This window comes from Pongo abelii, chromosome 12 (assembly GCF_028885655.2).
Source record: "Pongo abelii isolate AG06213 chromosome 12, NHGRI_mPonAbe1-v2.0_pri, whole genome shotgun sequence".
Lineage (NCBI taxonomy): Eukaryota > Metazoa > Chordata > Mammalia > Primates > Hominidae > Pongo > Pongo abelii.
The window spans coordinates 24,286,522-24,299,974 of record NC_071997.2 but is presented as its reverse complement, the minus strand read 5'-3'; the positions used below and the strand labels follow the sequence as shown (position 1 = coordinate 24,299,974).

At 34.4% G+C, this 13,453-nt stretch overlaps 1 protein-coding gene across 1 annotated transcript in view; it reads right to left on the bottom strand.

The window, feature by feature from the left end:
* Positions 1–13,453, bottom strand: part of ANKRD36C (ankyrin repeat domain 36C) — a 159,913-nt gene that overhangs the window by 30,478 nt on the left and 115,982 nt on the right. The window contains exons 70-80 of the mRNA XM_054547126.1: positions 13,038–13,066; positions 12,871–12,943; positions 11,063–11,091; positions 10,896–10,968; positions 9,185–9,213; positions 9,017–9,089; positions 7,307–7,335; positions 7,140–7,212; positions 5,440–5,468; positions 5,272–5,344; positions 1,286–1,359 (exon numbers count right to left, since the gene is read on the bottom strand). Of these exons, the coding sequence (XP_054403101.1) occupies positions 1,286–1,359; positions 5,272–5,344; positions 5,440–5,468; positions 7,140–7,212; positions 7,307–7,335; positions 9,017–9,089; positions 9,185–9,213; positions 10,896–10,968; positions 11,063–11,091; positions 12,871–12,943; positions 13,038–13,066 (584 nt within the window). The remainder of the gene's footprint in view (positions 1–1,285; positions 1,360–5,271; positions 5,345–5,439; positions 5,469–7,139; positions 7,213–7,306; positions 7,336–9,016; positions 9,090–9,184; positions 9,214–10,895; positions 10,969–11,062; positions 11,092–12,870; positions 12,944–13,037; positions 13,067–13,453) is intronic.

Genomic DNA, 13,453 nt, shown 5'->3' with positions numbered 1-13,453 from the left:
AGTCCTGCATATATAAAGAGGTCTTTTCTATCACAACACTTTTTCACTACTAGTTGTTGAGACAATTTTTGCACATGCAAAAGTGGAAGATAAATTTGCTAGTTTTGTTTCTCAGATGTCTTTTCTGTCAGAGTACATGTTTTAAAAATAACTTTGTCTTTAAATAATCAAGTGTAAAATGATAAAAATTAAAAAATAATTAAAGTTTAATATCAAACTTCTTAATCTATATTTACCTATGCTCAAATCACTGGATTGTAACCAAGAAGTGAAAAATAATTTGCATTAGCCTAATATCAGTGAAAACATAAACCATGAAACTTTAATTTGTCACTGTTTGTTTGGACTAAACTTGACTAATTCATTATGTGTTAAATTTCCCAAAAATGAATTAGGAGGACTTGTGGTACTATAAAGGAACTGTCACTTTAAAAGATTTTATCACTATATGTGCAGTGTACACTTGAGTGCTTTTTCCAAATATTACTAACTAATGATAAGGCAAATTTTAAATTATTAGGAGCTAAAATCAACACCAGTCAGTAAGAAAAGCAAATTCTTACATTTTAATGCAAATTACATATTGTAATATGATTGACAGTGTTATATATTTATATAGATTATAGGCTTAAGTTCTAAGGTCTACTAATGACAGTGGATTTAATAAATTTAACAATATTTATAGATTTTCTATATTGAAATACATTAGGCAGTTATTGTTTGTACGCTAATACCAAAGGTGCAGTTCTGAAGGTATAATTCTCTTGATGGCCAGTTGGGTTGATTTTATGACCCATTCTCTCCCTGAACATAGAAACTGAAGTCAGAGATCAAAAGGGAAAATAAATTCTTAACCTTGGTATTAGTGACTGGCAATAAAAAAACTGCAAAGTTTGAACCACTAGCAATAATTACTCCTTTAAACTGAATCCAATAAGGTGGTCATCACTGTTAAATTGTTCATAATTTCTATTGCTTAAAATTGTAATTCAATATTTGATGTTACCTTCTTTATTATAATAGGAAGTTATAAAAATAGAAGTGCAAACAATATCAGGAACTTTTTAACTCAATTCCAAGAGTAAAGATTAGATATAAATTGCTATAGATTCCAACACTATTTTAAGTTTTATAACTAGTTAAATGTTTTTAAAATGAAATATTAAATTATAATCAACTGATACTAAAAGGCTAATCCAAAGGTAAATTCATTTCAAATATGCTGTATTACCAAAGCAAGGAAAACAAGATTAAACCAGAAATTTGATTTTAAATTTTTACATACCTGTGGCTGGTTATTTTCATATTCTTCAAGCCTCTTTTGCTCTCCCTCTGATGCCATTTCAAAGTCTTGTTCTGCTAAAAAAAATTATATATTTAGTTAAAATGAGCTACACAGAACAGTTAGATAAAAGCCATGGTCAGCCAGGCGCGGTGGCTCATGCCTGTAATCCCAGCACTTTGGGAGGCCGAGGCGGGCAGATCACGAGGTCAGGAGATCGAGACCATCCTGCTAACAAGGTGAAACCCTGTCTCTATTAAAAAAATACAAAAAATTAGCTGGGTGTGGTGGCGGGCGCCTGTAGTCCCAGCTAGTCAGGAGGCTGAGGCAGGAGAATGGTGTGAACCCGGGAGGCGGAGGTTGCAGTGAGCTGAGATCGCACCACTGCACCTCCAGCCTGGGAGGCAGAGCGAGACTCTGTCTCAAAAAAAAAAAAAAAAAGCCATAGTCTTTCTAATACCACAAAATAAAAGTGTTTAAATGAAGCTTAATCTTTAGTATAATATTTACTTCTTTAAGAAATGCTTTTAATCCTCCAAAACTTCAGCAAACCACTTGGGGAGGCACTAGGTGTCACCAGGTTCAAGCCATGTGAACATGGTCAAAGATTCACTCACAAATTCATCCACCCAACATCAATGAATAAAACCATCAGAAATAAAACAAAATGTAAAAATCCAATAGAAACAGAAAAAGTAACAGCACACTGTCCTTTACTTCACAATAGTACCTTTATAACAGCACATTGAGCCTGCTGTTCATTATTAATCATTTCCAAAATGACTGCTACTGTTTACACTTTCATCGATGTGCAGTCTCTTCTTTATATCTAAAATATTTTCCTCAACTATTGCGACAAATTTCTTTCATAATTCAAGACTCAGACAGCTATGTGAAGTCTTTCTTGATTCTGGCTATCTTTCCTCAGATAAATGGTTTTATTTAATACAGGTTTTGTAACATATGTAGTTAAGGTTTCAAAAGTGAGATTATGTCTCAACTAACTATAACTAAAATACAAGAGTGTATCTAGTCCAATGTAAACATGTTGACTGATAATGAGAAAAAATGATCCTTATAAAGAATAGCAAATCATGATCCTGAGAGAGTAAGTGTCAAAGCTGACGGGAGGATGCTATGGCCTATCTTTAATGCAATACATCAGATTCAATTATGCCATTATACTACAAGCATTTATCATGTACAACTATTTTTCCTGTTATTTAGGAAGTACAAAGTTGTGAGGACACTTCCAATAAATATATAATTTATTTCTCATCAGAGAAACTGTTTAAAATTAATCAGCTTAGATAGACAGTTGTAGAATAAAAATTAATAAAACTATTCATTTTTTTCATTTCTAGGTAGGCTACTGCTATGTCTACATTGCTTGTATCCTGCAGTTTGGCCCTGTCAAGAAGTTTCTGAATCCACTCATGCAAGAAGATATATAAACCACATCAAAAATAGTGTATAGGCTGGGTGTGGTGGCTCATGCCTGTAATCACAGCACTTTGGGAGGCTGAAGTGGGTGGATCACATGGTCAGGAGGTCGAGACCAGCCTGATTAACATGGTGAAACCCAATCTCTACTCAAAATACAAAAATTAGCCGGGCATGGTGTCATGTGCCTGTAATCCCAGCTACTCAGGAGGCTGAGGCAGGAGAATCGCTTTAACCCGGGAGGTGGAGGTTGCAGTGAGCCGAGATTGTGCCATTGCACTCCAGGCTGGGAGACACAGCAAGACTCCACCTCAAAAAAAAAAAGTGTATAATAAGCTTTCAATGTGTAAATAATTGTCAATGAAAAAATTAAATTTCCACAGACTTATTAATAACATTTTATACTTCAAAATCAGTGCAATGTTCACTGATTATTTTGGTTTTGTTATTCAAAGAATGAATGCTATAACTTTTTGTTTCTAAAATTAGTTTGATTTGATATACCATGCTAATCTCTAAGGCACTTTCATGGAACTGTGATCTTATTTAAAAAGTAGGTTTCTTAGTAAAATCAGTCAAAGTTTCTTAGTTCAAATAAATTTCATTTGATTAACTAATATCAACACTTCTATATAGCTCTCATAAATTATTCCCAGCACAAATAAAGAGGAAAGCCTCTTAATTTAGCAGTAGTACCTTACATGTATAATTTCTATTTCCTAAATTTGTGTTCCTTTCCCTCTGGCTAGAAACATGCTCAGAGATAGTAGCAAAATGACACTGTTATGTTTCAAACTGCTATCAGATGGCAAACAGGTATACAGAAAGGTGCTCGATGTCACTGATCATCACAGAAATGCAAATCAAAGCTACAATGAGGTATCTTCTCACCTCAGTTAAAATGGCTTTTATCCAAATGGCAGGCATTAAGAAATGCTGATGAGGATGTGGAGAAAGCAGAACCCTCGTACACCATTGGTGGCATTGTGAATTAGTACAGTCACTATGGAGAACAGTATAGAGTCCTCAAAAAATTAAAAATACAACTACCCACATGATCCAGCAATCCCATTGCTAGGTAACTACTCAAAAGCAAGAAAATCAATATTATAAAAGAGAAATCTGCCCTGGCATGTTTATTTCAGCACTTTTCACAATAGTCATAATTTGGAATCAACCTAAATGTACATCAACACAAATGGGTTCTAAAAATGTGATACATATACTGCTCAGCCATATGAAAGAATAAGATCCTCTCATTTGCAATGACATGGATGGAACAAGAGGACATTATGTCAAGTAAAATAATCCAGGCAAAGAAAGGAAGGCTTCACATATTGTCAGTCCTTTGTTGGTATGAGAAATTTAAAAAATAGAGCTGATGGAGATGAAGAGAAAAATCACAATTACCACAGTCTAGGAAGGGTGTGGGGGTGGTAGGAAATGAGGATGCTTAATAAGTACAAACTATAGTTAGAAACAATGAATAAAATTTAGCATTTTATAGCATAAAAACATGACTACAGTCAGCAATAACTTGTTGTACATTTTAGCATTACTGAGGAAGTACAAATTAAAAGACAGCACAAAGAAATGGTTAATGCTTGAGGTGATGGATAACCCATTAACCATGATGTCATTATTACACATTGTATGCCTGTATCAAAATATCTCATTTACTCCATAAACATAAACACCCACAATTTACTCATTAAAATTAAAAACAAAAAAATAAAGTAACTCACACACAGACACACAGTGTGCTAATCAGTACATCCGATGGGCTTAATATAATAAGTACAACAAAATTGACCGGAACCAATAACAGTTAAAACAAAACAAATATGTTACAAAATAAAACATTTCATTAGCTAAAAGCCATAATTTGAATTGACTTTTAAAGCAAAACAAATATTTTACAGTATCAAAATTGATCTCTTTAAATCGCTAAAAACTATTGAAATTCCAAATTGGAAACTTCAGAGTATCAAAAGGTAAAAGCAGAAACATCTGAATAAAACCTTATATTTTTAGGCCAGGCATGGTGGTTCACACCTGTAATCCCAGCACTTTGGGAGGGCAAGGCGGGAGGATCACCTGAGGTCGAGAGCTCAAGACTAGCCTGACCAACATGGAGAAACACTGTCTCTACTAAAAATACAAAATTAGCCAGGCATGGTGGTGCATGACTGTAATCCCAGCTACTCGGGAGGCTGAGGCAGGAGAATTGCTTGAACCAGGAAGGTGGAAGTTGCGGTGAGCTACCATTGAGCCATTGCACTCCAGCCTGGGCAACAAGAGCAAAGCTCTGTCTCAAAAAAAAAAAATAAAAACAAAAAAAACCTTATGTTTTAAAAATATATTTTCCTTATGCATGTAAATCTCATTTTTGAAAACATAAATAAAAATGATAACAGCTGCATTATTTAGATGAAATCCTGAAATAAAATATAAAAAGTGAAATAATTGAGAATAGAAAGACTATGAGCATTACAAATAGATTAATGTACTTCTTTCCAGAGTTAAATCTACAATGCAAAGTTTACCTGGTGTGGATGTTTGTACATCCTTCATTTTGGTGGCTGTATTCAGAACAGAATCTTTATTTTCAATTGTAGCCTGAATGGGTTTTAAAACAAAGTGATTAGCACACGATGTATATTGGTATGGGATATGCAGTTAATAATTAAAAATATAAGTGTAAGAGTAATTACCTTCAATGTGGGCAGATTCTCAGGATACTCTAACAAGCAAGAGAAATATATAATCAATCATATGTAAATATGGCAAGGCCAACCATACATTCATGGAGTGTTAGCATCAAACGGAATACTCTTGCCTGTATTAGTGTAGGGTTTCATGTTTTTCTAGTTTGTTTCTTTGGGACAGTAACATGATAGAAATGCAATGAAGAAAATAGGAATACAGGCTTCAAAAAACATATAGTTACAAGTTAAAAAGTGAGATGATGCACCACATCTATTGCTAAAAAGAAGTGTTAATATCAATGTGGATATGCTCATTAACAAGGAGAAACGTGATCAAAAATCAGAGAAGCAAGTCATAACCCTAGAAATAAGTGTAAAAGCTGGTGCTAACTGCAACTGCATGACTTTCATGCAAGACATCAGAAGGATTTATACCATTATAATGCAAATATTCATCATGCTCTTTAACTTGTCTGATAACTGAGAAGGTACACAATTACAATGACACTACAGTTGAACATACACTTCGCATCTCTTCAGTGTAAGTGTCCTGAATTGATCTGCTTGGATATATGTTTGGTGAATCCTAGTAGTTAATATTCATTATTTATCATGCCCATGTGGTGTAATAATCTGCCTACATTTCTTATATCCTCTAATTTAGCCTTCAGAAAGTTTCTTCATCCACTAATGGCAAGAAGGTATAATATATAAACCCCATCAAAAAGTATAATAAATTATACATATTTATACAAAATGGAATGGCTCCAGGCATTAAATATTAATAAACTTATACATTTGGAAATCAGTCCAATATTTATTGAAAATAACCATTTTAGGATTCAATTAATGCATTCAACATTATTTTTGTCTGTAAAATTAGTCTGCTCTGGAATATCACTTTACTATAAAGAATTTTCATTAAATAGCTATTTTAACAAAACAGCCAGCATTTTGGAAAAAAACTAATATATTCATATTAAATTTCAACTCATTTGAATAACTAATAAAAAATATATGTCTGATGTCTGATACTAATAAACAGGAATAATGAGGCACTGTGGTTTATCCCAATTCTAGCACTCCTTCCTGATTCCAGTAGTCATTGGAGCAGCCAGAAATCAGATCTTCTGGTATGCAAACATTCTAAATGCACCTGAAGTGAGTTCACTCAGGTTTCCTCAGCAGAAACCCCAAAATTACCTAAATAACTTCTTCCTTCCCCTCTTTCTTGCCTTGCAATCCCTATTTCTTGATGAAAATAATTACTACATCAGTGGTCACCTTGCTCCTCATTCTCCAGTGTTTATGGGTTATTATGACAACTTCCTCCCTCTGGTTTTAGCAGTACTATCTGACATCTATAATTTCTGTTACTTCTTCTCTTTCTCCTTCCCCTCTCCATAGAAACATGCTCTGAAATAAGAGCAAAATTATGCTGTCCCCCGATCCTCGTATGTCTTGAACTGTTTTCCAATGGTTCTTCTATCCAAATTCAATGTAGGGAAGTCTATAAGCTTGTTACTAAGATCATGGCCAAGGACCAGCAGCATCAGCACCACCTGAGAACTTACTAGAAATGCAGAATCTCAGGCCTGCTGAATCAGAAATTGCATTTTCAATGACACCCCACTGATCTATTCAGGGGTTGGATGTTCTCTTCTGTCTTGAGTGCACATGACATTAAACGTGTATTGCCAAATTACCTGTTCCAGATTTCCAACCACCCATTATTCTTGTGGCAATATTCAAAAGAGAAACTTTCTTTTTAAATATAACCTGAATGGAAAGAGAAACAAAATAGTCAATACATAATATATATTTCATAGGCTATGCAATAAATAATTCAAAATATAAATGAAAGAGTAACTACCTTCCAGGCTGATTGTTTCTGATGAGACACTGAAAAGTAAAAGAAATATATAATCCATCATATGTAAATGTGATAAAGTTATCCATACATTCATGCAGTGTTACCATCAAGCTGTATACTCCTGCCTGTACTAGTGTAGGATTTGATGTTTTCTACTTTGTGTCTGGGGATTGCAACATGACAGAAATACACTGAAAAAAAGTAATACAGGCTTCATGAAAAATATACTTACAATTTCAAACATGGTATAATTTGTCATATGTCAAAAACTAAAATAAAACACTGTCAATATCAATGAGGATATGCTGAGTAATGAGGACAAGTGTGATCTAAAATCAGAGGATCAACTCATACACCTGAGAATCAATGTCAAAGTAGGTGGTACTTGATCCCACATGTCTTTCATGCAAGAAATCAAAAGGATTTACACCATTATACTACAAACGTTCATCATGCTCTTTAAATTGCCCGATAACAGAGAAGGTACACAATTACAATGACACTTCAGTTGAATGTACACTTCACATCTCTTCAGTGGGAGTGTCCTAAATTGATCACCTTGGATATCTGTTTGCTGAAACCGAGTAGATAATATTCATTATTCCTCACACCCATGTGGTGTAATAATTTGCCTAATTTTCCTGTACCCACTTGTTTAGGCTTCTGAAAGTTTCTTCATCCACTCATGGCACCAAAGGATAATATATTAGCCTCAATAAAAATATCATCAATTATCAATTTTGACATACTTCTACAAAGTAAAACTGCTACAAGCATTAGATATTAATAAGTTTTACATTCAGAAATCACTCCAATATTCATTGAAAATGACCACTTTAGGAGTTAATTAGAATTCCACATACTTTTTGTTTCTAAAATAGTCTTGTTGGGAGTATCATGCTATTCTCTAAAGAAGTTTCCTTCAATAGCTATTTTACCCAAGAGTTAGCTCCTTGAACAACGAAGCCAATGTATTCATATTCAAGTTGATCTCATTTTTATAACTAAAATCAACAAAACATGTATCTCTGATGCCTAATAGTAGCAAAGAGGAGTAATGAGTCAGTGTGCTTTATCCCAATTCTAGCATTGTTTCCTGCTTCCAGTAGTTCTTGGAGAAGCCAAAATTAAGTGTTCTTTTATGCAAATATTCCAAATTTATCTGAAGTGAGTTCACTCAGGTTTCTTCAACAAAAACCCCAAAATTACATAAATAACTTCTTCTTTTCTCTCCTTCCTGCCTCACAATCCCTCTTCCTTGAGGAAAATAATTGCTACTTCAGTGATCTTGTTCATTCTCATTCTATGCTGTTTTTGAGGCATTGGGAACACTTTTCCCTCTGTTTATAACAATATGATCTGACGCCTATAATATCTATTACTTCATCTCTTTCTCCTTCCCCTCTTGATGGAAACATGCTGTAGAATTAAAGCAAAATGATGCTGTCCCCTGAGGCTGGTATGTGTTGAACTGCTCTCCAATGGTTCTTCTTCCCAATTTCAATGTAGAGAAGTCTGTAATCTTACTACTCAGATCATGGCCAAGGACCAGCAGCATCAGGGTCACCCGGGAACTTATTTCAGATGAAGAATCTCAGGCATGCTGAATCCAAACGTAAAGCTTCAATGAACCCCCTGCTGATTTATTTGGGGAAGTGAATTTCTCTTCTATTTGATTGAACATTACATTAAATGTGTATTCCAAAATACCTGTCCCAGATATTTGTCCATCCTTTATTTCTGTGGCTATATTCGAAACAGAATCTTTCTTGTCACTTGTAGCCTGAAAGGGATTTGAAACAAAATAATCAATACATAAAGTATATATTCATAGACTATACAGTTAATAGTTCAAAATATATATGAGAGTTTAATTACCTTCCAGGCCGGTTTTTTCTGAGAAGACACTGAAAAGCAAAACACATACATAATCACTCATATGTACATATGATAAAGTTATTCAAACATTCATGCAGTGTTGGCATCAAGCTGCATCTGCCTGCAGTTATTAGTGTAGGCTTTGATGTTTTATACTTTGTGTTTTGGGATGCAAACATGACAGAAATACACTGAAGAAAACAGGAATACAGGTTTCAAGAACTACACACTAGGCATTTCAAATGTAATATGATTTGTCATATGACTAAAACTAAAATAAAACAGTGTCAGTTTCAATAAGGATATGCCGAGTGATGAGGACAAATGTGGTCTAAAATCACAGAAGCAACCAATCGCCCGGGAATCAATGTCAAAGCAGGTGGTACATGCACACGCATGACTTTCATGCAAGATATCCAAATGATTTAGACCATTACACTGCAAACATTCAACATGCTCTTTAACTTGCCCAGTAACTGAGAAGGTACACAATTACAATGACACTTCAGTTGAACGTACACTTTATGTCTCTTAAGTGGAAGGGACCTAAATTGATCAATGTGGATATATGTTTCCTGAATCCAAGTAAATAATTCATTATTTCTCACACCCATGTGCTGTAATAATTTGCCTAAGCTTCTTGTGTTCTCTAGTTTAGCCTTTTGAACATTTCTTCATCCACTCATGGCAGCAAAGTATAATACATAACCTCAATAAAAAGCATCATCAATGATCAATTTTGACATAATTCTACTAAATAAAACTGCTACAAGTATTGGATATTAATAAGCTTTCACATTTGGAAATCACTCCAATATTCATTGAAAATTACCATTTTAGGAGTTAGTTGATGAAATCAACATTATTTTTGCTTCTAAAGTAGTTTTGTTAGGAGTATCATGCTATTCTCTAAAGAATATTCATTAAATACCTATTTTATCCAAGACTCAGCTCTTTGGTCAATGAAGCCAATGTATTCATATTCAAGTTTACCTAATTTCTATAACTACAATCAACAAAATGTGTCAGTCTGATACCTAACAGTAACAAAGAAGAGTAATTAGTAAACGAAGTTTATCCCAATTCTAGCATTCTCTCCTGCACCCAGTAGTTCCAGCAGCTGCCAAAATCAAATCTTCTTTATGCAAATATGCTAAATGCCTCTGAAGTGAGTTCACTCAGGTTTCCTCAGCAGAAACCCCAAAATTACATAAATAACTTCTTCTTTTCCCTCCTTCCTGCCTCACAATCCCTCTTCCTTGGGAAAAATCATTGCTATATCAGTGGTCTCCTTAGTTCTCATTCTACAGTGTCTACGAGTTATTAGGATCACTATTCCATCTTTTTCTAGCAGTATGATGTGACGTCTGTAAAATCTATACTTCATGTCTTTCTCCTTCCACCCTTATTGAAAACATGCTGTAGAATTAAAGCAAAATTATGCTGTTCTGCTGAGCCCCTTATGTCTTGAACTGCTCTCCATATTTCTTCTTCCCAATTTCCATGTGGGGAAGGCTATAATCTTACTGTGAAGATCATGTCCAAGACCAGCAGCATCAGCGTCACCCAAGAACTTATTAAAAATGAAGAATCTCAGCCCTGCTGAATCAGAATGTGCAGTTTTGATGAGCCCCACACCGATTTATTTGGGGAAGAGAAGTACCTTTCTATCTGGACTGAACATGACATTAAATCTGTTTTGTGAAATTACCTGTTCCAGATTGTTGTCCATCCTTTATTTCTGTGGCTATATTCGAAACAGAATCTTTCTTATCACTTGTAGCCTGAATGGAATTTGAAATAAAATAATCAATACATAAACTATGTTTTATAGACCACACAGTTAATAGTCCACAACATAAATGAGAGTTTAATTACCTGCAAGGCTGGTTGTTTCTGAGAAGACACTGAAAAGCAAAAGGGATACATAATCACTCATATGTAAATATGATAAAGTTATCCATACATTCATGCACTGTTGGCATCAAAGTATATCTTCCTGCCTGTATTAGTATAGGCTTTGATGTTTTCTACTTTGTGACTGGGGACTGGAATATGACAGAAATACACTGAAAAAGGTGAATACAGGCTTCACAAAATATACTTACAATTTCAAACATGGCATGATTTGTCATATGTCTAAAACTAAAATAAAACCATCTCAATATCAATGGGGATATGCCGAGTGATGAGGACAAATGTGATCTAAAATCAGAGGAGCAACTCATATGCTTGAGAATCAATGTCAAAGCAGGTGCTACATGATGCCACATGTATTTCATGCAAGAAATCAAAAGGATTTACACCATTATACTACAAACATTCATCGTGCTCTTTAACTTGCCCAATAACTGAGAAGGCACGCAATTACAATGACACCTCAGTTGAATGTACACTTCACGTCTCTTCAGTGGAAATGTCCTAAATTGATCAGCTTGGATTATGTTTGCTGATCTAGTAGATAATATTCATTATTTCTCATTATTATTATTGGAAATTATTATTATGAGAAATATATTATTATTCTCAATAATATTCATTACTATTTGCTGACCTAGTAGATAATATTCATTATTTCTCACACCCATGTGGTGTAATAATTTGCCTACGTTTCTTCTATCCACTCGTTTAGCCTTCCGAAAGTTTCTTCATCCACTCACAGCACCAAAGGATAATATATTAGCCTCAAAAAAAAATCATCAATTGCCAATGTTGACATACTTCTACAAAGTAAAACTGCTACAAGCATTAGATATTAATAAGTTTTACATTCAGAAATCAATCAAATATTCATTGAAAGGACCACTTTAGGAGTTAATTAGAATTCAACATAATTTTTGTTTCTAAAATAGTCTTGTTTGGAGTATCATGCTATTCTCTAAAGAAGTTTCATTCAATAGCTATTTTATCCAAGACTTAGCTCCTTGAACTATGAAGCCAATGTATTCATATTCATTTATCTCATTTTTATAACTAAAATCAACAAAACATGTATCTCTGATGCCTAATAGTAAATTACTCCTAAAGAGGAATAATGAGTCACTGTGACTTATCCTAATTCTAGCCTAGTTTCCTGCTTCCAGTAGTTCCTGGAGCAGCTAAAATCAAATCTTCTTTTATGCAAATGTTCCAAATGTATTGAAGTGAGTTCACTGAGGTTTCCTCAGCAGAAATCCCAAATTACATAAATAACTTCTTCTTTCCCTTCCTTCCTGACTCACAATCCCTCTTCCTTGAGGAAAATAATTGCTACATCAGTGATCTTGTTAGTTCTCATTCTACAGTGTTTTTGTGGTATTAGGATCATTTTCCCTCTGTTTATCACAATACGGTCTGATGTCTCTAATATCTATTACTTCATCTCTTTCTCTTTCCCCTCTTGATGGAAACATGCTGTAGAATTAAAGCAAAATGATGCTGTCCCCTGAGCCTGTTATGTGTTGAACTGCTCTCAGATGGTTCTTTTTCCCAATTTCAAAGTGCAGACATCTATAATCTTAGTACTTACATCATGGCCAAGGACCAGAAGCATCAGGAACACCCGAGAACTTATTACAAATGAATAATCTCAGGAATACTGATTCAGAACACGAAGCTTTGATGAACCCCCCGCTGATTTATTTGGTGAAGAGAAGTTCTCTTCCATCTTGATTGAACATCATATTAAATGTGTTTTGCAAAATTACCTGTCCCAGATATTTGTGCATCCTTTGTTTCTGTGGCTATATTCGAAACAGAATCTTCCTTGTCACTTGTAGCCTGAATGGAATTTGAAACAAAACAATCAATGAATAAAGTATATTTCATAGACTATACAGTTAATAGTTCAAAATATAAATAAGTGTTTAATTACCTTCAATGCTGTTTGTTTCTGAGAAGACACTGAAAAGCAAAAGGGATACTTAATCACTCGTGTACATATGATAATGTTATTCATACATTCATGAAGTGTTCGCAACAAGCTGTATCCTCCTGCCTGTATTAGTGCAGGCTTTGATGTTTTCTTTTTTTTTTCTTTTATTATTATTATTATTATTATTATTATTATACTTTAGGTTTTATGGTACATGTGCGCAATGTGCAGGTAAGTTACATATGTATACATGTGCCATGCTGGTGCGCTGCACCCACCAACTCGTCATCTAGCATTAGGTATATCTCCCAATGCTATCCCTGCCCCCTCCCCCCACCCCACAACAGTCCCAAGTGTGATGTTCCCCTTCCTATGTCCATGTGTTCTCATTGTTCAATTCCCACCTATGAGTGAGA